Raw genomic sequence first — 24,691 nt, forward strand, 5'->3', positions numbered from 1 at the left:
TAAACTTACGAGTAGAAGGGTTATAGCATCTATACCCTTTTTGCTGCAGAGAGTAACCAATAAAGATGCACTTCTCAGCTTTTGGATCCAACTTGGATCTCAACTCATCTGGCACATGTACATAGGCAATGCAACCAAAAATTTTCAAATGAGAAATATCTGGTTTCCTACCAGTATACCTCTCCTCTGGAGTCATCCCATGTATTGTTGCAGTGGGAGTCCTGTTCATTATATAGACTGCTGTAGCAACTGCTTCAGCCCAATAAAAATCTGGTAGGTCTTTTTCATTGAGCATGGCACGAGATACCTCTCCAATATGCCTGTTTTTCCTTTCTGCAACTCCATTTTGTTGTGGGGTATGACTGCATGAATATTGCTGCTTTATGCCATGCTCCTGCAGGAACCTTGCAAACTCATTTGAGAGGTACTCTCCCCCTCCATCTGACCTTAGGCATTTTATTTGCAGGCCTGTTTCTTTTTCAACCATAGCTTTAAGAGTTTTGAAATGCCCAAAAACTTCACTTTTCTTTTTCATAAAATACACCCAAACTTTTCTGCTATAGTCATCAATAAAACTGACAAAATAATGACAGCCTCCAAGAGATGCAGCTTTAGTTGTCCACACATCAGAGTGGATTAATTCCAATGGCTTCTTACTCTCTTGAACATGTCTAGGAAATGGTTTCCTTGCCTGTTTTCCAAACTGACATGCTTCACATACCTTATGCATTTCTGCAACCTTGAATTTCGGCAAACCTGCAACAATATTTTGGGCCTGCATTGATTTAAGTCACTGTACATTAACATGACCAATGCGTTTATGCCAGATATCAATATCTGCAACTACACCGGTCCCATGTGCAAACATTGCTGCACTCAATTCAGACATGTCTGCATCCAATGTAAACATTCTGCCCTTCTTCTTTCCTTTTGCTATCAAGCGACCTCTATTTTTCATATCCTCAACAAAGCATCCATGAGGATTAAATCTGACCTGCAAGCCCTGTTCAACCATTTGACCAACAGAAACTAGATTCTTGGTGATATTCGGGACATGAAATACATCGGACAGGTATTTCTTTTTCCCATCCTGCATAGACAAAGGAATTTTTCCAATCTGCGCAATAGGATGTGCAGTATCATCACCAGTCTCCACAAATCCTGGTTTTTCCATTTTCCTTGCATCCTCCATCCATTCTGCATGACCTGTCATGTGGTTTGATGCACCTGAGTCAACATACCATACATCATTGCTTTCTTCTGCACTTGTCACAGAATTGTTCATGTGCTGCACCATAAACAAATGCTCATTTCTGTCATCACCCTGTCTACTAGAAGATGCATAATTTCCTTGTTGCAGTTTTCCATTCATGATGTCATTCTGCTTTTTATAGCAGTCTTTAGCCATATGACCCATTTTACCACAATAGTAGCATTCAACATTACTGTTTGCATTTTGGCCTCTTTGCCATCCACCACGACCTCTTTGGCTCCCCCTGCCTCTAGAGTTACCACGTCCTCCTCCATAGGACTGGTTTTCTTGAGTTTGCTGCATATTCTGATTTCTGCCACGGCCTGCAAATCGGCCTCCTCTACCTGTGCCTCTACCTCTTCCAGTATTTGAGTAGAAGACAGCTTCTTTTGAAGTTCCTCCTGAAGAAGATGCACCACCATTTCTCTGTTCCTCAGAAATTAGAAGAGCAATCAACTCCTCAAAATCAGGAAATCTTTCACGGACGGAAATGGATGTCCGAAACTGCGCATAATCCTTTCCTAGACCATTCAAGGTCACAGAAACTAAATCATCATCTTCCACTGGCGACCCAATGGAAGCAAGTGCATCTGCAATCTTCTTCACCTTCATGTGGTAGTCATTGATGCTCATATTTTCTCTTTGCACATTGTGCAACTCTTGCTTGAGTTGCATTTTCCTGGCTTGCGTATTTGTGCTATACATCTTTGATAGAGTATCCCATGCCTCCTTTGGCGTACTTGCATCCTGAATATGCACAATCATAGAGTCTGAAATGCTGATAGACAGCCAGTACATAACTTTCCTGGCTCTCTCATGCCATGCTTTAAATGCCTGCATTTGCTGTTGATTGGGAACATAAGGAAGAACTGGTTCTTCTTCATTTCCTGCAACAAATTCCCAATATCCTTTTCCCATAAGGAAATTCGTCATTCTAAACTTCCATGCCTGGAAGTTGTTCTTGTCAAGCTTTTCAGTGACAATCTGTGAAAGAGAATCAGATGCCATTACAGAATACTGCAAAAAATTCTGTCACTGCAAAAAACACAGCTTCACCCTCACAAGAGCGAATCTGCAAAACTGGCGAAAGTGGTATTTGACCACACAGTCACTTCCTAGTGACGATCTTGCATCAACAGGCAACAGGGATGATTCTGTAACTCCCAATGTCTCTGCGCACAAGCATACAATGCAATTTTTACAGTAACTATTCACCGACCTGTAGAACAGTGGCTGCACATCATAAAACTGGGCCTTTTCCTGAGTGCGTGCAAAAAACTTCCGCCTCCAAAACAGGCCCCGAAATGGCCTTAAATCAAAAAAATAAGGTCGCCAGCTATGTGCCACTCAATCCTTTTCCCAAATCCTTCAACAAATAGCTCTTCTCTTGCTTGTTGCCTTTGAATAACATTAGGTATTGATGTTTGATGAAAAACCCAATATAATATATCAAAATTCTCAGTATCTACCTCAAATGCTCCCCCAGATGTTATATTCAGATTGAACACTAAATGATATTGAGTGATTGCAATGACCCAATGAAAGTGCTATATTCATCAAGGTGATAGAGATTCTCTCCAATTTTTTACATTTCAGAATCTCACTTTCATAAAGTTTAATCATAAATCTAGCCACTCCCTGTGCCTCTACTACTGACTAGTCATAAAATTTGATCATTAAGCATTGTAGGGTGGGCAAGTTAATGAAAATATTGTTAAATTCATTGAATGTAACCTCCTTTTTCTTGCCCTTGAAGCTAGCCTTGATATGAAAAGGCTTACCTAGAATCCCCATCACTTTGTCTCAAACCAAACTCAACTAACTAAGGTGGCATACTAACTGAGCCACGAACTAGAGTAGATAAGGATAGCTATCATGTAGCTATTATTCAGGAGCGGTGTACCAACCGCATCTGCAACTGACAAGTCGGTGACATAAATACACAACGGTCACCCTGGCGTATCACGAGTGGAGCTCGATATCTCAACATTAACATGATTACATCTGTTCGATGTACTTAACGTAGGCAAGCATGTACTCTCATGAAGTGACAAGTGGATGCAGGATGACACAGGTCTTCGTGCAAACGTGTTCAACGACCAGGTCACTACAAGACCACCAACCATACAAAGAACTGCAACAAGGCCACACTGATGAACGCAAAAAATCACCCTTCCAAGTGCCCACACCACACGAACCAAAGCATAGTCATGGGCTACACTCTCTTCTTGGTTCAAGCTCTACAGTGAGCTCACAACGGGTGTCACCTCAATCGCACCAATGGCTCCTCTAGCAACGAGGCTAGGGCACAATCATCACTATCATGTCAATTTCCTGAGCCTTCAAAGCTTGACATTTCCCAACCCATTGAAAGGCTCATAGCCTCAACATATTTCAATGATTGTACTTAGAAAAAAAAAGCAGGAGAAGGAAAGAAAACAAAAGAACGAAAAGATAAGAAGCACCCAGGATCACAGCACCGCACCTAGGGGTCCTTGAATTAGGTGTGTCTAGTGACCTTGGTTGGCTGGCTCCGTCCCTAGTCCCTTAGCCCCTAGCATCCCCCACCATAATTCAGGGCACATCAAGGGCAGGACAGACCTAAGTGAGCTTGTGTCACCTATTGTCAGACCTATCACCCTGACCCATTCTCACAATTCCCTCTTGCACTCTATGTTAATACCATTACAATCAATTGTGGTAAGCACTGCATGAATGGCCATGACCAGTACACTGTCCTCATTGCACAGGCCCAATGCATACCAGCTCTACTGATAGTGCAGTATCTCTGCGTCCTATTCTGTTACGGCGTGCAATGACCATGCACAAGATGTCGCATACACCTTCACGTGCACTTCTTCCCACCATGGACGACTTTTCTTCATCCACATGTCGTTATGAGAAACCTGCCCATGGTCTTCTACCTACGTAATATCCAAGTATGCAGGAGCACTCACATCATATTTGCACCGAAGTATATACACAGTTTGGGTCCTCAAGTGCAGGACAATACTCTCAGCTTGCTTAGAGTTTGACCTGTCTCCCAAACTAATTGAACTATGTCTTGTGCATGATAAAGAAGACTAGCACTGCCCCTAGGGAAAAATCGCCTATGAGAGATTTTCAATTCGAGGTATTAAAGACTCCAACGAGAATGTCATTCCATTTTCATCAACACTCAACTCTGCATTCCTCTCCGTATCGCCCTGTAAACTTACCATTCTACTCCATTAGGGAAACCCCCAAAGAACAGCCCTACCCCCAACTCCCATCGCCCTACCACCACCACTTAACCCACCAACGTGCCATCAACGGTCTTCCTTCCCACGTCTGCCAACACTCCACCCATGGAAACCATAGATGCCCTTGCCACCCACGTCTTTGTGTATGCTAATGCCTGCTACCTACGACGCTGAGTGCCATGGGACTGGCACTCGTCTTGGAGGGGGGTAATGTTAACCCCAACATGAAGAAAGCAAAAGGAAATTAAAAAGACACAAGGCAAAAGCAGAAAAAAGGTAGCCTGACAGAAGAAAGAAGAGAAGAAAAGGCCAAAAGCGCAGGGGCAACCTTAAAAAACCCAAGGCAAATGCAAAAGGGGAAAGGTGCATTTTAAAATACAAAGGCGCACCCTGAAATCTTGTAAAAGAATGCCAGGCAGTGGAAAATCTGCAAAGCTAAAACAGAAGACAAGACAAAGGCCAAGGCCAAGAGAAACGGAAGACAAAGTCGCAGAAGGAAAAGCGCAAGTCAAAACGTTTGTAAAAGAGCGCAAGCGCATCATGCTTTAATTCAAGGAGCGTCGGGCTCTCACCCGTGAAATTTGTAAATGTAGACGGCCGGTAAAAAAGGAAGCTAGGAAGATAGAGGGATGGGAAAAGGGCCTAGGCCACGGCCGGCCATGTAAAAAAGGGGAAAAGGGGATGACCGCCTAAAAGGGATTTAGGGTTTTGTATATAAAGTTGAAAAGTGAATGAGAAGCTCATTCTTGTGTGTGGCAAAAAGTGGCTCTCTTCTTCTTCTTCTTCTTCTTCTTGTTCTTGCTTGCTTGAGCTTGTGCTTGAGAGAGGCAGTGTGAGAGTGTGAGGGAGTGAGTGTGTGAGGGTGAGGGACTGTGGGGTGGAGAAGCTCTCCGTCTTCTCCTCTCTTCTTCTCTTCTCTTCTCTTCTCTTGTCTTGCTCGCGGTGATGGAGCTTGGAGCGTGGGGCTTAAGGATGGAGCTTGCTTGAAGCTTGCACATGGATTGTGGAGCTACTGGGGTGCACAGGAGAGGAGGTAACTCGAACGGCATGGAGGTAAGCTCACTACACCCATAGATATGGATGGCACGTCGGCTATGTGAGAGATAGCCATTGGTGCTCGGCTTGGAACGCTTGAAACAATAAGCAGTCCGCGGGTCTTGGCGGTTGAGCGAAGGCTTCCACAATATCCTCGCCATCCAAAAGCTCGTCCCACCGCAAAGGAGTATCGAACTGACTCGACGGGCTGAGTCGCCCTATCCCATGCTCGCCAATGAGAGCGGAGTTTTGAGCCCAGGATGTGCCTAAAATTTACCAAAAAATCTGAAATTTAGGGGAAAAATATTTAACATCGAAGGCGGTGGCTGCAGCTAGGACCCCCACTCTTGAGTGCCTTGTGTGCATCAGATCGTCTGTGTGACATATATGCATGCATGCTCTCCATAATCCAGCCCGTAGAAAATCCATCTACTGTGGCTGGAACCGGAAATTCCTTATGCAAGGATGCTACTATGTAGTCCTTGCTCCCCTCCGGTATGTTTTTCCAATGATCTAAGATGTTGTGCAGAAAAACTTGTTGGCACAACTCCCTCATGCGAGCCATCACCCTTCTCCCCTCATCATTCATGATGATGGCTCCTGACCTATTATCGACAAGATAGGCATATCCCTCTGGGGTATGCCTAAGATGGGTCCTCTCCCACCTGCGTCCACGCTCCTGGGCATATCCAAGATACCCTTGCACATCCGGTGTACCGACTAGGGTAGTATCTATCGGTGTAGCACCCATAGGGGTGCCACTTGCAGACGGGTGAGCAAAAGCTGCAGTAACTGGAGTAGACGTCCCCACAGGTATGACAAATCCTGGAGGTGATGCAACTCCAGCAGAACGACGAGACGGAGACACTGCGTCCGTGCCTCCACAGTAACCACCTGAGCTACGCTCCCTGGAACCGCTACGAGAGTGAGGAGTCGCATCTGTATCCTGTGTTGACCGTGGGCTCACTACCTCCGTATCTCTACAGCATCTCCCTGACCCTGAAGCACTCCCTCCCTCTGGCCCAAGTCTGGAGCATTGACCTCATCTGCTGGAAGCTGAAGTATCTGATCGCGCCGAAGTAGATCTAGTAGAGTGGCCTGATGATGTCCGAGACAGCTCTTGGTCCGCCATGGCTCTGAATCTTGCTATCTGATTTGGAGATATGCGTGTGAAGATATCTTATAACTCCTCATCACTCATCCCTCAACTCATCCTGAAAAGGTCACTTGCACAGACAAAAAATGATGTTAGCATAATCAATTTAAATCATACAAAGCACAGTAATATAAATCCTAAAAAAATGATCTAACTTAAAATGCATATCTTATGTACCCTTATAAGGGATTAGTCAACGAATTGAGTAAGTGGATGCTCCAAGTATGAAGTATCTTATGGTCCCATGTCAATCTCCTGACACAACTCCGCATACACTAGAAGGTCGATAGACATGTCACCACAAAAGGATGAGTCCACCTCGTTCTCAAAGAATTCTTAAATTCTTGTATTTCTATCATTGTTAGTCGATGCTGGCTCCTCTACATGCTCCAAGCTTTCAGTGGCCTCCACCCCTTGCAATATCGACCTCTCTATTTGCTTATTGTCCTCATCTATGCTTGGAACATCGCTTTGATCATATACTCTTGCATTTGGGGAGTTGAAGGTATAACATACCACCATCGAGGTTGTCGGGGATTTGGATAGAAGATTACCTATTCACAAACACATACAAGAGAGATTAAACTATTGTGACATGTACCATGTCGTAATATAATTAAGAAACAAATGAGTTCATGCACCTGTTCACAATGGTCCGGCAACACAAAGGTTTCGCGCAAATCCATCCATTTTTTTTCGGAATCTATTTGGAGAAATCCAGATGGACCTCATCGAACTGTTGCTCCAGCTCCTTCAAGTACCACTTTGAACCACTGCACATCAAATAGTATCATAGAGAAGCTACGGTAATCCACCGTAACAATACTTTGCAAGTTCCCAAAATACTCCATCTCATCTATAACCGTGTTTGGATCCGTTGCTCGTCGTCAGCTCTTCTGCTCGAACCTTGCCATAATACCACAATCCATTGTGGAGCGCATTTTATCAATACGTTCCACGAGAAAATGCCGTCCGCATGACCATGCTCCACTATATATTTTGTACTGTACATTGAAACACTCAAATTAATTGTCGCTTATAAAATATAAATACAAAAAATCCTAAACACGTCATCACCTTTGGACTACATTCCCTCAAGAATTCCCACTTCTCCATTGAGACCTCCGCCCCTTTGTGAGATGCTGCGATCAAAGCTCCATGAAACCATCGTGTTGACATGAACCGTGACATCTCCTCCTTGCCCTCAGGATATCGAATTGGTCGATGGTGCGTACTACGTCGAAATTCAGATCGCGCTTCCTCTCGATCTTGCCTAGCGATCTAGTACTTGTGGGGAGCCACGTCTCCATAGAGGCATGGTGCAACATACAAAAGCGGTTCACCTTCTCCTCCATTGTAGCATCCATTCTTTTTTCTACCTCATTTCCAACCACCACATCTCCGGTCAGTCTATCATTGTCCTTCAGCGACCATAGCATTTTATTGTCTGGATCCACCGTTGGTAGCCATTGTGAAATATGCACTTGCGCCTTAGACACCAACCAACCTTCAGCCATGCTACCTTTTGGCCGATCTCGTTGTCACACAAAGCCTTTCAGGGTTTTCATGAAGCGCTCCAAGAAGAACATCCATCACGTATGGACATGTCCATCAATCTCCACTTCATCTACAAGATGCACAAGAAGGTGGATTTGTATCGTGAGCATACTGGTAAGCAGGTATTTCTCAAAGAGACAGACCGTCTCCAGTGCTCCCCACCTCACGGATTCAATAGAGGATGTCTTAATCTCCTTCTGTGAGATCCATTGCACCAAAGTTGATAACTTGTAAATGGCCCCGCGTATTTCTGGAGTAAGGCATCCTGCGATCGCGATCGGGAGTACAAACTACTACAAATGAGAAAGCATTATAAACAATGGCTACACTCCAAATAGCAAAATGTGCATGTCAATTACAATCCATTCGTAGTACAAACTTGACATATCTTATGCCAGTCATGGGATTTTAGCCCTAATAATTGGTCATCTTTAGAAAATGCAGACATGAGAGAACGCATCATACCCATTGGAGTGCGGATAGACTTGACTACTTGCTTCACAATGCGCTCTTATTTAGTGGACAAAACCCAAGGAGCGCAAGGTAGCTGCACACGACCATCAGCACTTGATTGCGGCCAAAGTGCCTCCATCTTGTCTACCTCCTTCAAATCCATCCGTGCCCCTATAGTGTCTCTCTTTCCTGTGATGTGGTCCCATAGCAAGCTGTCCACATTTGGTGTGCAGATCGGATGCTGTACGCTCGCGTAGTGAATGTCGGAAGGTCCTCAAGAACAATGGAACTCTACTTTTTGCACAAATTACAAGTTAAAAAGCATGAACGACAAGAGCAAGAGACCAATTGGGTGTAATCTCCCCCCATGCCTTGTGTGAGCGCTCCACAAAGCATGTATTTTATGTATTATTCATCTTCAAGCTCAAATAATAGCCCAAATTACAAAATAGCAAGCTTTTAGCTTTTGAGTTTTCTTTAACACAAAATAGAAATAAAGCTAATGGATGGTGCCCAAAGAGTCTGGCACGCCCAATACAATGTCCAAATAGAAATAACATAATCGTGCGCCCATGCACATACAAAATAATAATAAATATCCGACGCCTTAATAAATAGGCGTGAAAAAATATAGGCATGGCACCTATCAAAATATAATCCATAAATCGAATACTCGCTATCCTCCAATGCTTTCCTCCGCCACTGCTGCTATCTCTACACATCAACTGAAGCATTCACAATCGTTAGTAAAATAATACAATTAAATTGACAAAAGTGAATACCTAGCAGTCTTCAGCTACATAAATAAATCAACTGGTTAGAAATAAATCCTAACCTTAATTTATTATGAGTGCGCACTCTAAACTCATAAACGTTTATTAATTTAATATGCATTTTGCGGAATCACCCGCTATGAAATCACCCATGTACACACTAAATTAATGAAACGCCCGAAAAGGACAGGCGTCCCCATCAACTTCTCGCACAAAGAATCCACTTTGTGTATGAGCCCCGGTCATCAAAGTTTACGGAATCCACCGTAAAACCTCACGGAATCCACTGCGGCATGGAATCCACCGTGAAATATGCCTCCTGGCATCATACCCCCGGGGTGGGATAGCAATTGACCTCAATTGCTATTAGCTCAATGTGGAGCTAACAGAGTGGGGAAAGCATTTAAGTCTCTAGCGTGCATCCATTGTGCTTCCTCTATAGGATGGTTCTTAAATTTAACTAGATATCTAGAATATCTTCGGCCAGTTCTAGTGGTCATAAAGTCAGTGTCTATGATAGCTTCTGGTTCAAGTATTTCAGTCTCTTCCTCTAACAAAGGTGGGTTTTCATAAACAGGGTGTACAGGTAATTGGCCTCAAAATGGTCTTAATAAACTAATGTGAAATGTATTGTGAATTTTCCAATGAGGTGGTAACACTACAAGATATAGACCTTATAGCAACGTTTAAAGCGACGAAAATACAAACAACAAAATTTGCCCCCGTCGTCGCAAAAAGCGTCGTTATTGACGACGCCATAGAATCATCGCTATATGCGTCGCTATATGCGACGCATATAGCGACGCATATAGCGACGGTTGCAGAGTATTTGCGATGCTCATAGCGATGCGTGCAGTAAATTTGCGACGCAAATAGTGACGGTAACAGAGATTTTTTTTTTTGTGGCAGGGCAGCAAGCTGCCCTGCCACATATAGCACTGTGTGCTGTATGAGAGCCATACAAAATAGTTTCTGCACTGCTGCATACAAAGCATTTGCAAACAAAAAGAATGTATACTGAAATCATAAAACTGATACATGAAATAAATACATGATCGCATAAAATGCGATTGGTACAATCATGAAACGATATCACTAGTACATAGAAAATGTCTACATAGATCGGGCGACTAAAAACTAAAGGTGTATGAGCTCTAAGGATCCAAGGGCGAGCTACAAATCCTCGTCCCCCGAAAGCTCGTCCCACTGCAAAGGAGCATCAAACGGATTCTGCAGAAAAAGAAACAACATATTAATCCACCATACAATAATGCATTCAAATATCTCATGGTAACTACGGACAAGAAAGATGAGTGACTTACAGGGCCGCCGCGTCTATACAATCGGTCGATCAATGCCCTGAGACCGTGCCTCTCTGCATATCGAGTCTCAAGGCCTTGCGGATCGCGATTTGTAACGGAGTGCTGCAAAGAAAACAAAATGCTAACTGTTAGAAATATGATTGTCAGTACAAAAAATATCTCAAAAAAACAAATAAGCAAAACAAAAGAGAAACTTACAAAGTCCTCCAAATATATTCTGTGGCCGCCACTCCCAAGATGATGTACCGATCCGGCCTCGATTCGTGCCCTTGCCGCCTCCCACTGCTGACTCCAACGTCTTGGCGAATTTGTAGCCTCCTCCCTCAGTCGGTGCCAGTCGTCTGCATCTAACCACTCGGGCTTTGGAGCCCCACTCTTGATTGCCTTGCGTGCGTCGGATCGTCTATGTGACATGTATGCACGCATGCAATCCATCATCCAGCCCGTAGAGAATCTATCCACTGCGGCTGGCACCGGGAACTCCTCGTGCAAGGATGCTACTATGTAGTCCTTGCTCCCCTCCGGTATGTTCCTCCAATGATCCAGGACGTTGTGCCGAAAAACTTGTTGGCACAACTCCCTCATGCGAGCCATCACCCTCCTCCCCTCATATTCATGATGATGGCTCCTGACCTGCCATCCACTAGGTATCCATAACCCCTAGGAGTCTGCCTAAGATGGGCCCTCTCCCATCTTCGTCCACGCTCCTGGGCATATCCAGGAGACCCCTGTACATCCGGTGTACCGACGGGGGTACTCTCTCTCGGAGTGCCACTCAAAGGGGTGCCACCAAAGGGGGTGACACCAAAAGGAGTGCCACCAAAAGTCCTGCCATCTGCCGACGGTTGCGCAAAAGCCGGAGTAACTGGAGTGGACGTCCCCACAGGTGTGACAAATCCTGGAGGTGACGCAGCTCCAGCTGAACGACGAGACGGAGACACCACGTCCGTGTCTCCACAGCAGCATCCCCCTGATCCTCCTACAGTCGCAGTCCCTCCCTCTGGCCCAAGTCGCGAGCGTCAAGATCGTCTGCTCGAAGCTGAAGCATCTGATCGCGCTGAAGCTGATCTAGCTGAAGCTGATCTAGTAGAGCGCCCTGACAAAGAACGAGACAGCTCCTGATCTGCCATCTCTCTGAATCTCGCGAGCTGATCTGGAGACATGCATGCCATCATGTCCTGAAACTCCTCATCGCTCATCCCTCGACTCATCCTGAAAATGTCGATACCTGCACAGATAATAAATGATGTTAGAATAATCAATTTAAACTATACAAAGCACATTAATATAAATCATTTTTGAAAAATCTCTCTTAAAATGCATATCTTATCTACCTTTATGGAAGATCTAAACAACGAATTGAGTAATACAATTCTCCAAGAATGAAGTATTCTATGGTCCCATGTTAATCTCCTGACACAACTCTGCATACACTGGAAGGTCGATAGACATGTCACCACAAAAGAACGAGTCTGCCTCGTTCTCAAAAAATTCTACGACTTCTGTATTTCCATCATTGTTAGCCGATGCGCGCTCCAAGCTTGCGGTGGCCTCCACCCCTTGTAATATCGATCCCTCTATTTGCATATTTTTTTCATCTATGCCTGGAACATCGCTTTGATCATATACTCTCGTACCTCGAGGAGTTGAAGGTATAACATACCACCATCGAGGTTGTCGGAGGTTTGGATAGAAGATTACCTGTTCACAAACACTTACAAAGCGACTTCAAACCATTGTAACATAAACCATGTTGTATTACAATTAGCAAGCAAATGACTATTTGTACCTGTTCACAATGGGCCGGCAACACAAAGGTGTCGCGCAAATCCATCCATTTTTTTTCGGAATCTATTTTGAGAAATCCAGATGGACCTCGTCGAACTGTTGCTCCAGCTCCTCCAAGTACCACTTTGAACCACTGCACATCGAATAGTATCATGGAGAAGCTACGGTAATCCACCGTAATAATACTTTGCAAGTTCCCAAAATACTCCATCTCATCCACAACCGTGTTCGGATCCGTTGCTCGTCGCCGGCTCTCTTGCTCAAACCTTGCCATGACACCACAATCCATTGTGGAGCGCATTTGGTCAATACACTCCACCCGAAAATGCCGTCCGCGCGACCACGCTGCACTATATATTTTGTACTGCACATTGAAACACTCAAATTAGATGTAGCAAGCAAATTTAGATACCACACATTCTAAACCCCTCATTACCTTTGGACTACATCCCCTCGAGAACTCCCACTCCTCCATTGAGACCTCTGTCCCTTCGCTGGATGCTGCGGTCAAGGCTCCATGCAACCATCATGTTGACATAAACCGCGGCATCTCCTCCATGCCTTCGGGATATCGAATTGGTCGGTGACGCATACTGCGTCGGAATTCAGCTCGCGCTTCCTCTCGATCTTGCCTTGCAATCTGGTACTTGGCGAGCCACGTCTCCATGGAGGCATGGTGCAACATACAAAAGCGATTCACCTTCTCTTCCATTGAGGCATCCATTCTTTTTTCTACCCCATTTCCAACCACCACATCTCCAGTCAGCCTATCATCGTCCTTCAGCGTCCATAGCATTTCATTGTCTGGTTCCACCGTTGGTAGCCATTTTGAGATATGCACTAACGCCTCTGACACCAACCAACCTTCCACCATGCTACCTTCCGGACGAGCTCGTTGTCGCACAAAGCCTTTCAGGGTTTTCATGAAGCGCTCCAGGAAGAACATCCATCGCATATGGACAGGTCCAGCAATCTCCACTTCGTCCACAAGATGCACAAGAAGGTGAAGTTGTTGAGATATCGAGCTCCACTCGTGATACGCCAGGGTGACTGTTGTGTATTTATGTCATCGACTTGTCAGTTGCAGACGTGGTTGGTACACCGCCCATGAATAATAGCTACATGACAGCTATCCTTATCTACTCTAGTTCTGGCTCAGTTAGTATGCCACCTTAGTTAGTTGAGTTTGGTTTGAGACCCATATATAGGGTTCTTCTATTTCTTTGTATGAGAGTTCTTTTTGGCTTACACAATTAAGAAGAGGAAAACTGTTTTCAGCCTCCACCTCTGTGTGTATTCCCCCATTGTGCAAGCAAGAAAGCTACAAGTGAGACTCCTTCCTTCTCTCCCACAATCTTGACATGGTATCAGAGCCTTGTTCGTGGTAAGGAGCTCAAGAAAGCAAGCCAAGCTCGCGGTGTTCTGGTAAGAGGAGCAGTGTTGCTTTCATTTTCCGTTTTGGGAGCAGATCTCTGCAGGCAGCACAGTCAGAAATTGCAAGAGTGCATTGTCTCAGGTTGAGACGCCCTTCGCGGTGAAGCAAGAGGGCAATATATGATGCGGGAGAGGGCTTTACCCCTCGGCGACCTTGTTTTTTTGATTTGAGGCCATTTCGGGGCCTGTTTTGGAGGCGGAAGTTTTCTGTACGCACTCAGGAAAAGGCCCAGTTTTATGCTGTGCAGCCCCATTGTTCTACAGGTCGGTGAAAAGTTACTGTAGAAATTGCATCGTATGCTTGTGCGCAGAGACATTTGGAGTTACAGAATCATCCCTGTTGCCTGTTGATGCAAAATCGTCACTAGGAAGTGACTGTGTGGTCAAATACCACTTTCGCCAGATTTGCAGATTTTCCCTTGTGAGGGTAAAGCTGTGTTTTTTTTGCAGTGACAGAATTTTTTGCAGTGTTCTGTAATGGCATCTGATTCTCTTTCACAGATTGTCACTGAAAAGCTTGACAAGAACAACTTCTAAGCATGGAAGTTTAGAATGACGAATTTCCTTATGGGAAAAGGATATTGGGAATTTGTTGCAGGAAATGAAGAAGAACCAGTTCTTCCTGATGTTCCCAATCAACAGCAAATGCAGGCATTTAAAGCATGGCATGAGAGAGCCAGGAAAGTTATGTACTGGCTGTCTATCAGCATTTCAGACTCTATGATTGTGCATATTCAAGATGCAAGTACGCCAAAGGAGGCATGGGATATTTTGTCAAAAATGTATAGCACAAATACGCAAGCCAGGAAAATGCAGCTCAAGCAAGAGTTGCACAATGTGCAAAGAGAAAGTATGAGCATCAATGACTACCACATGAAGGTGAAGAAGATTGCAGATACACTTGCTTCCATTGGGTCGCCAGTGGAAGATGATGATTTAGTCTCAGTGACCTTGAATGGTCTAGGAAAGGATTATGCACAGTTCCGAACATCCATTTCCGTCCGTGAAAGATTTTCTGATTTTGAGGAGTTGATTGCTCTTCTAATTTCTGAGGAGCAGAGAAATGGTGGTGCATCTTCTTCAGGAGGAACTTCAAAAGAAGCTGTCTTCTACTCAAATGCTGGAAGAGGTAGAGGCAGAGGTAGAGGAGGCCGATTTGGAGGCTGTGGCAGAAATCAGAATATGTAGCAAACTCAAGAAAACTAGTCCTATGGAGGAGGACATGGTAATTCTAGAGGCAGGGGGAGCCAAAGAGGTCGTGGTGGACGGCAAAGAGGCCAAAATGCAAATAGTAATGTTGAATGCTACTACTGTGGTAAAATGGGTCGTATGGCTAAAGACTGCTATAAAAAGCAGAATGACATCATGAATGGAAAACTGCAACAAGGGAATTATGCATCTTCTAGTAGACAGGGTGATGACAGAAATGAGTATTTGTTTATGGTGCAGCACATGAACAATTCTGTGACAAGTGCAGAAGAAAGCAATGATGTATGATATGTTGACTCAGGTGCATCAAACCACATGACAGGTCATGCAGAATGGATGGAGGATGCAAGGAAAATGGAAAAACCAGGATTTGTGGAGACTGGTGATGATACTGCACATCCTATTGTGCAGATTGGAAAAATTCCTTTGTCTATGCAGGATGGGAAAAAGAAATACCTGTCCGATATATTTCATGTCCCGAATATCACCAAGAATCTGGTTTCTGTTGGTCAAATGGTTGAGCAGGGCTTGCAGGTCAGATTTAATCCTCATGGATGCTTTGTTGAGGATATGAAAAATAAAGGTCGCTTGATAGCAAAAGGAAAGAAGAAGGGCAGAATGTTTATGTTGGATGCAGACATGCCTGAATTTGAGTGCAGGAATGTTTGCACATGGGACCGGTGTAGTTGTAGATATTGATATCTGGCATAAACGCATTGGTCATGTTATGTACAACGACTTAAATCAATGCAGGCCCAAAATATTGTTGCAGGTTTGCCTAAATTCAAGGTTGCAGAAATGCATAAGGTATGTGAAGCCTGTCAGTTTGGAAAACAAGCAAGGAAACCATTTCCTAGACATGTTCAAGAGAGTGAGAAGCCATTGGAATTAATCCACTCTGATGTGTGGACTACTAAAGCTGCATCTCTTGGAGGCTGTCATTATTTTGTCACTTTTATTGATGACTATAGCAGAAAAGTTTGGGTGTATTTTATGAAAAAGAAAAGTGAAGTTTTTGGGCATTTCAAAACCCTTAAAGCTATGGTTGAAAAAGAAACAGGTCTGCAAATAAAATGCCTAAGGTCAGATGGAGGGGGAGAGTACCTCTCAAATGAGTTTGCAAGGTTCTTGCAGGAGCATGGCATAAAGTAGCAATATTCATGCAGTCATACCCCACAGCAAAATGGAATTGCAGAAAGAAAAAACAGGCATATTGGAGAGGTATCTCGTGCCATGCTCAATGAAAAAGACCTGCCAGATTTTTATTGGGCTGAAGCAGTTGCTACAGCAGTCTACATAATGAATAGAACTCCCACTGCAGCAATACATGGGATGACTCCAGAGGAGAGGTATACTGGTAGGAAACCAGATGTTTCTCATTTGAAAATTTTTGGTTGCATTGCCTATGTACATGTGCCAGATGAGTTGAGATCCAAGTTGGATCCAAAAGCTGAGAAGTGCATCTTTATTGGTTACTCTCTGCAGCAAAAATGGTATAGATGCTATAACCCTTCTACTCGTAAGTTTACAGTGAGCAGAGATGTTGTTTTTTATGAGATGAGTAGCTGGTATAAACCAGTAAATGTGATTGACGATGTAGATGCACAAAATGGTAATGCTGCACAGATGTCACAGTAGCAGTCACAAAATATTAGTGGACCTGGAGCGTCCTCTAGCAGTGGTTCACATTCTTCGCCATGGACAGGCAGATTGAGATCAGGAGAATCTTCTCAAAGCAATGCAGATAGTAGTATGCAGATATCACGAAAAGGAAAAGAGAAGGTTGATCAGCCCATGTTTGATGTGAATGCAGGTCACTCTTATGTGGATGGTGAATCCAGTGGCTCAGAACAGAGCATTGATGATGAGTTGGGTATTCCTTCTATTGTTACACTTGGAGTAAGGAAGACCCGGGATGTCTTGAGAGCACCTGGGAGTGAACCTACTCTACAAGAGTTAGGCATCCTATGGATAGGCTGAAATATGATGGATTTACAGCCATTCACTATGCATATATGGTCAAAGTGATACAGGAACCAGAACCCACTTCTTTTGAGCAAGCCATGGGAAAAGAAAAATGGGAGAAAGCCATGGATGAAGAAATGGATGCCTTGGAAGCAAATGCTACATGGGAATTGGTACCTTTGCCTAAAGGTAAGAATGCAATTGGCTGTAAGTGGGTTTATAAGGTGAAGCACAATGCAGATGGTTCTGTGAATAGATACAAGGCAAGATTAGTAGTCAAGGGTATGCACAAACATATGGCATTGACTATGAAGAAACATTCAGTCCGGTTGCAAGGATGGCAACCGTAAGAGTAGTCATTGCTATGGCTGCATCAAATGGATGGTCTTTACATCAGATGGATGTAAAGAATACCTTCTTGCATGGTGATTTGCAAGAAGAGGTCTATATGGAGCAGCCACCAGGTTATGTGCATGCTGTTTATCCTGAGTTTGTTTGCAGGTTGAAGAAAGCCTTGTATGGCTTGAAGCAAGCACCTAGAGCATGGTCTGACAAGATAGGACATTATCTTGTCACTATTGGCTTTCAGATTTCCAAGGCAGATTTCTCACTTTATGTGAGAAAAACAGAGAAAGGTATTATGCTACTTGTCATTTATGTTGATGATTTGATTATGACAGGTGACAGTGATGAAGATATCCTTCATGTGAAAATGCTATTGAAGCAGAAGTTTGAGATGAAGGATTTGGGAGAGCTGCGTTATTTCTTGGGCATTGAGGTGATTAGATCACCAAGTGGGATACAGCTCTTGCAGAGGCAATATGGATTGGACATGCTGTCCAAATATGGGATGACAGGCTGTAAGCCTATTTCAGTTCCTTTGGAGCAGAATGTGAAGCTGAGCACAGATACAGGTGAGCTTCTAGAAGACCCTACTATGTAGAGACGCATAGTAGGAAGTTTGATTTATATGACTATTACCAGGCCAGATTTGAGCTATGCTGTTGGATTGGTAAGTCAGTTTATGCAGGCTCCAAGGAAACCGCATTTGGATGCGGCTAGACGCATACTCAGGTATGTGAAGTCCACATTGCAGTATGGACTATTTTATGAGACTGGGATTCAGATACAGCTGCATGGATACACTGATGCTGATTGGGCTGGTAGTATTTCTGATAGACGATCTACCAGTGGATATGTGTTCTCTTTTGGGAGTGCTGCAGTCACTTGGAGCAGCAAGAAACAGCCTACAGTTGCCTTGTCGAGCACACAGAGACCGAGTACAGGGGTGCAGCAATGGCTGCATGTGAGGTAGCTTGGTTGCATAAGCTACTTTATGATATGCATCAGCCTACAGATGGGCCAGTTGTCATTTATTGTGACAACATGAGTAGTATACACTTGGCAAATAACCCAGTCTATCATGCTAGAACAAAGCACATTGAGGTGCATTATCACTATGTGCGGGAGAGGGTTTTACTAGGTCTTATTGATCTAGTTTATGTCAGCACAGAGGATCAGGTAGCTGACATATTTATGAAGGCATTGGGCGCAGAGAAGCTGCGCAAGTTCAGAGACCTGCTTGGTGTGCAGGAATTGGGATTGAGCTCGAGGGGGAGTGTTGAGATATCGAGCTCCACTCGCGATACGCCAGGGTGACCGTTGTGTATTTATGTCACCGACTTGTCAGTTGCAGACGCGGTTGGTACACCGCCCATGAATAATAGCTACATGACAGCTATCCTTATCTACTCTAGTTCGTGGCTCAGTTAGTATGCCACCTTAGTTAGTTGAGTTTGGTTTGAGACCCATATATAGGGTTCTTCTATTTCTTTGTATGAGAGTTCTTTTTGGCTTACACAACTAAGAAGAGGAAAACTGTTTTCAGCCTCCACCTCTGTGTGTATTCCCCCATTGTGCAAGCAAGAAAGCTACAAGTGAGACTCCTTCCTTCTCTCCCACAATCTTGACAGAACTTGTATCGTGAGCATGCTAGTGGGCAGGTATTTCTCAAAGAGACAGACCGTCTCAACTGCTCCCCGCCTTGCGGATTCAATAGAGGACGTCTTAATCTCTTTCTGTGAGATCCATTGCACCAAAGTCGATAACTTGTAAATGGCCCCGCGAATTTCTGGAGTTAGGCATCCCGTGATCGCGATCGGTAGGACAACCTGCCATAAATGAGAAAGCATTAAGAATAATGGTCACTTTTCAAATTTCAAAATGTCAACGCTAATTAAAATCCATTCTGTTCACAAACCTGACATATCTTATGCCAATCATGGGATTTTAGCCCAGACATTTGGTCATCTTTAGAAAATGCGGACCTGAGAGAACGCATCATACCCGTCGGAGTGCGGATAGACTTGATTACTTGCTTCACAATGCGCTCTTCTTTGGTAGAAAAAACCCAGGGAGCGCGAGGAAGCTGCACTCCCCCTTCAGCACTGGATTGCGGCCAAAGCACCTCCATCTTACCTACCTCCTTTAAATCCATTCGTGACCCTATAGTGTCTCTCTTTCCTGTGATGTGGTCCCATAGCAAGCTGCCCACATTTTTGAAAATATGCATGGGATCCAACAAGTGGTTGGCCTGTAAGTGGGTCCAATATGGCAACTCGTAGAAAACTGAGAACCGTCGCATTCCATTTGGATGTGATTCCGGGTTTACCATTTTCAGCTCGTACCAGCTTGCATCGTTCATACGTGCTGGAGGTCGTCCAAGAAAACCTTCCCTGAGTTCATGATCCTCCGGCAAGAAAGCGGCGTGTCCTTGATATACCATCTTCTTCATGGTTCGTGACCTTCGGGAGTCTAACTGTGGCCCACACAATGGACATGCATGATAACCTGAGGTAACGAGACCTGCAAGGCGATCCACGACCTAGTGAATACTTGATTGAATGAAATAAAATATAGATATTACCAGCGAGAACAAAGGTCTGCTCACCTGAGCACTCTCCCAATCCCGAAAAGTCATGCATCGTCCATATGAGAATGGCTCGAATGTTGGCTGACCGCCGACCATCGCGCCTGCTCATATCTTGCACCGTGACCCCCTCCTCCCACAAAATCTTAAGCTCATCGACTAATGGACGAAGATACACGTCCATATTTTTTACTTTGTAGCGGCCCGGGACGAGCAAGCTAAGGATGAGATGTCCTTCCTTCGTAGAAAGCCATGGAGGAATGTTATAGTTGACAAGCACTATAGGCCACACACTGTAAGAAGTCGAGCGCAAACCGAATGGGTTCACACCATCCATGGCAAGACCGAGCCGAAGATTCCTTGGCTCTCGCGCAAAGCCTGTGAAGGTAGAGTCAATGTGGCTCCATGCGCGCGAATCTGCTGATATTCGGTGAACTCCATCCGTGGACCTATTCTGCACATGCCACGTTGTCAAGCTTGCCATGGCAGACGTGCGAAACATGTGGTTTATACGGGGGATGAGCGGAAAGTGTCTGAGAACTTTTTGAGGGATGGTCTACCCTTGCAAGTCCTATCGATACCTGTGAGCACCACACTTTGGACATGTCTCCATAGTCTCGTATTCATCTCGAAACAATATGCAGTCATTGATACATGCATGGATGTTATTGTAGTCCATGCCAAGCTTCCGTAAAACATGTCGTGCATCATCACGAGACTCAGGTATGGTGTTTGCAGGTGGCAATATATAATATTTTAATAACCTGAAAAAAATCATAAAACACCTTAAAAAACACAAATGTTTGCAATAATACTGTTAAAAAAAAAACAATGAAGTCTGTGTGCAAGGTACCTGAATAACTCAGTCACACTCGTATCGCTCCAACCGTATTTTGCTTGCACACTTAAGAGTGCAAGCAATGTCTTCAACCGAGATACTCGGCACCCATCATATAATGGTATGGATGCTTCCTCTCTAAGCGGGTCAGATGTCTCAACATCCATGGGAATCAATGCATCGATCATTGCCTCCATCTCAGGCTCCAAGATTGTAGGCAAGTCGGGAAGGTTGTCTGTCTCCTCTGGCATTGATGGTATAGATGGGCCTTGCGAGTGGTCAATTGGCTCCTGCAATCCATCCATCGCACGTCCACGAACTCTTCTAATTGGCCGCAAAGGGTGCACTCCCCCTTGGGTCGAGACATCACCCCCCTGGATACAAAATTTGCCAACAAGACCCAATCTTATTGTGTATGGTTTTCAATTAGCTTGAGAGTACAATGCATGAAAAATGCTAACTTCAAATTACCGTTTGCTGAAAATCCGCAATCACCTGATCAATGATCTCAGATTGAAACTCGCCAAATCATCGTACGTGTTCTATAGATAATCGATGTTTTCGTCTAATTGCCAACTTGCATTGAGAGCAAGGACATGGGACATGCTGATTAAGATACGTCTCGCGGTCTTGAACAATAAGACCTTCTTTGTTTGCCATCTTATCTACATTACAGCAAACGAGGCTTAAATAGATAGCTTTATGGAGATGTACGTCAAGTTGCAAGTTGACCATAAACCTTGCATTGTATATAGTAGTTGAGAGATTTTCCGATGTTATATCTCGGCCTTGTATCATGCTCAACGATTTGTTTGTCCCGGTAGATAATTATTTATTATATCTCGGCTTTGAGTATAAGTAATCCATTTTAAAATTAATGCGCGCCATCTATGAAATTTTATAACTATAGTAATAAAATTTATTTCAATCAATTCTACTCATAGTCATAAGACCTGAGAGAAATTATCCTATACTCAATTTAAGGGTTTCTTCTTCTATAACAATAATTTTGGGTTCATTTTGATGAAGTACATGGCCCATGGCAAAGCACATTGCATACCATTATCAATAAGTCTATTATCTTAAATTTCCTTCCCCTCCTTCTCCCTCTCTTTCTCTCCCTCTCCCTCTCTTTCTCTCTTTCTCTCACCCTCTCCCTCTCCCTCTCGTTCTCTTTCTCTCCCTCTCTCATTTCCTTCCCCTCCCTCTCCCTCTCCCTCTCCCTCTCCCTCTCTTTCTCTTTTTCTCCCTCTCCCTCTCTATCTCTCTTTCTCTCTCATTTCCTAAACAAGCAAAAAAAAAGTGATTTAAACATCCTCCAAGCAAAAGGGAGAGGGAGAGATACAATGCACTCTCCCTCTCTTTCTCTTTCTATCCCTCTCTCATTTCCTTTCCCTTCCTCTCCCTCTCCCTCTCTTTCTCTCTCATTTCCTCTCCTAAACAAGCAAAAAATAAAGTGATTCAAACATTAAACAAGCAAAAGGGAGAGGGAGAGAGAGAATGCACTCTCCCTCCTTCTTCCTCTCTTTCTCTTTCTCTCCCTCTCTTATTTCCTCCCCCTCCCCCTCCCTATCCCTCTCCCTCTATTTCTCTTTCTCTTTCTCTTTCTCTTTCTTTCCCTCTCCCTCTCCCTCTCCCTCTCCCTCTCCCTCTCCCTCTCCCTCTCTTTCTCTCTTACTCTCTCGTTTCCTCTCCTAAACAAGCAAAAAAGAAAGTATTTTAAACATTAAACAAGCAAAAGGGAGAGAGAGAGAGAATGCACTCTCCCTCTCTTTCTCTCCCTCTCCCTCTCCCTCTCCCTCTCTTTCTCCCTCTCTTTCTCTCCCTCTCTCTCCCTCTCCCTCTCCTTCTCTTTCATTTCCTCTCCTAAACAAGAAAAAGAGAACGATTTAAACCTTCAACAAGCAAAAGAAAGAGAGAGGGAGACTCACCAATGAGATATGGTGAGCGTGGGCGGCTTCTCTTTGCAACGAGGGCTCCTCCTCTCCTTCGCGAACAACGGCGGTGGCGGCGGCGGCAGCAAGTCTCTTCCTCTTCTTCTCTCACAAAGCCTTCGCTCTCTCCCTCGCTCTCGCTCTCAAAAGGCGAAGAAAAGAAATTCAAAACGGCGCTCTGGTTTCGGCCGCGCTTTTTTTTCCTGCGGCGTCGCTATTTGCATCGCAAATGCGACGCAAATAGCGACGCAAATAGCGACGCCAATAGCGACGCCAATAGCGACGCCGATATCCGCCGTCGCTAATCGGTGTCGCTAATTGCCCAATTCCTTGTAGTGTAATTCTAATTTGAATGCATTGTCATTTATTTTATGAATGATCCTAAATGGTCCATAGAATCTAGGGGCTAATTTGACAACTGGATGTCTATCTACACTTTGTAGTCTACGCTTTTCTATTCTCAACCAAACATAGTCATCAACTTTGAAATTCATTGCTTGTCTTTTCTTATTGGCTTGTTTGGTATATGATTGCTGGGCTTTGGCAATCATATCTTTAACCTCATCAAAAATAGTATTATGCATACTAGCAATATCATCAGCACTCTGAATTCTATTTGACAAAAATGCAACATGTGTAGATAATCTATAACCATAAATCACTTCAAACGGTGCTTTCTTTGTAGATGTGTGTGGTGTATTGTTATATGCAAACTGTAATAAATGCAAATGTGTGTCCCATGTCTGAGGTTTAGAAATAGTATATGCACATAAGAGATCTAGAATAGTGCTATTAGTGGCTTCTGTTTGTCCATTAGTTTCAGGATGAAATGCAGATGAGAAATCAATCTTTGTGCCTAGGTTAGCAAATAGAGTAATCCAAAAGTTGTTACAAAATCTAGAATCACGATCTAAAATAATAACTTTTGGCAATCCATGGTTAGTAAAAACAGTTTTAAAAAACAATTGTGCTGCTTGTGATGCTGTTAAAGTTTTCTTACATGGAATGAAATATGCTTGTTTACTAAATCTATCTACTACTGTCCAAATCATATCATGGTTAGATTTAGTATTAGGTAAACCAGTAATAAAATCCATAGAAATTTGTTCCCAAGGTTTAGATGGAATAGACAAAGGCATAAGTAATCCATACTGTTTACCATGATGTCTCTTAACTCTTTGACAAATCAAACATTCAGAAACAAAGTTAGATACATCAGTGTCCATATGTGGCCAATAAAAATCTTCAGTTAATGTACGTAAAGTGGATATGATACCTCTATGACCTTGATATGGGGGACAATGAATCTCATTCAAAACAAAAGATCGGAATGGAATTGTAACACACAATCTCTTTTCATAAAACATAAATCCATCATTATATGACAATGAATCAATAGGAATCAAGTTATTTTGAACTAATTTATTCCAATCAGCATGAAAAGTAATATCCTGATGATAAGTATCTTTCATAGCAATCAAAGAATCAAAAGATATAACAGAAATATTATGAATGGCAGGTCTTCTACTTAATGCATCAGCCACTACATTTTCTTTTCCGGGTTGGTATTGAATGATAGGATGAAAACTTTGAATAAAGGATGCCCATTTGATATGACGGTCAGAGATTTGGGGTTGGCTAAGTAAATGTCTAATACTTTGCTGATCGGTCTTAATCATAAATTCTGAACCCATTAAGTAGTGTTTCCACTGTCTTAATGCTTGTACAACTGCTAATAGTTCTTTGTCATATGTGGAATATTTCAGTTCAGAGGGTTTCAGCTTACAACTAGAATAGGCTATAG

At 43.6% G+C, this 24,691-nt stretch overlaps 1 protein-coding gene across 1 annotated transcript in view; it reads right to left on the reverse strand.

Moving 5' to 3' along the window:
- The window catches only part of LOC148009780 (uncharacterized), a 79,776-nt gene extending 58,686 nt beyond the window's left edge, over positions 1 to 21,090 (reverse strand). Inside the window, 3 exon segments of the mRNA XM_087672829.1 lie at positions 19,858 to 20,051; positions 20,137 to 20,879; positions 20,969 to 21,090. Of these exon segments, the coding sequence (XP_087528955.1) occupies positions 19,858 to 20,051; positions 20,137 to 20,794 (852 nt within the window). The 5' untranslated portion in view covers positions 20,795 to 20,879; positions 20,969 to 21,090.
- Positions 21,091 to 24,691: the final 3,601 nt, after the last annotated feature.

This window comes from Lygodium microphyllum, chromosome 30 (genome assembly GCF_053477565.2).
Source record: "Lygodium microphyllum isolate KBCC chromosome 30, Lygodium_microphyllum_v1.1.10, whole genome shotgun sequence".
In the NCBI taxonomy this organism is placed as follows: domain Eukaryota; kingdom Viridiplantae; phylum Streptophyta; class Polypodiopsida; order Schizaeales; family Lygodiaceae; genus Lygodium; species Lygodium microphyllum.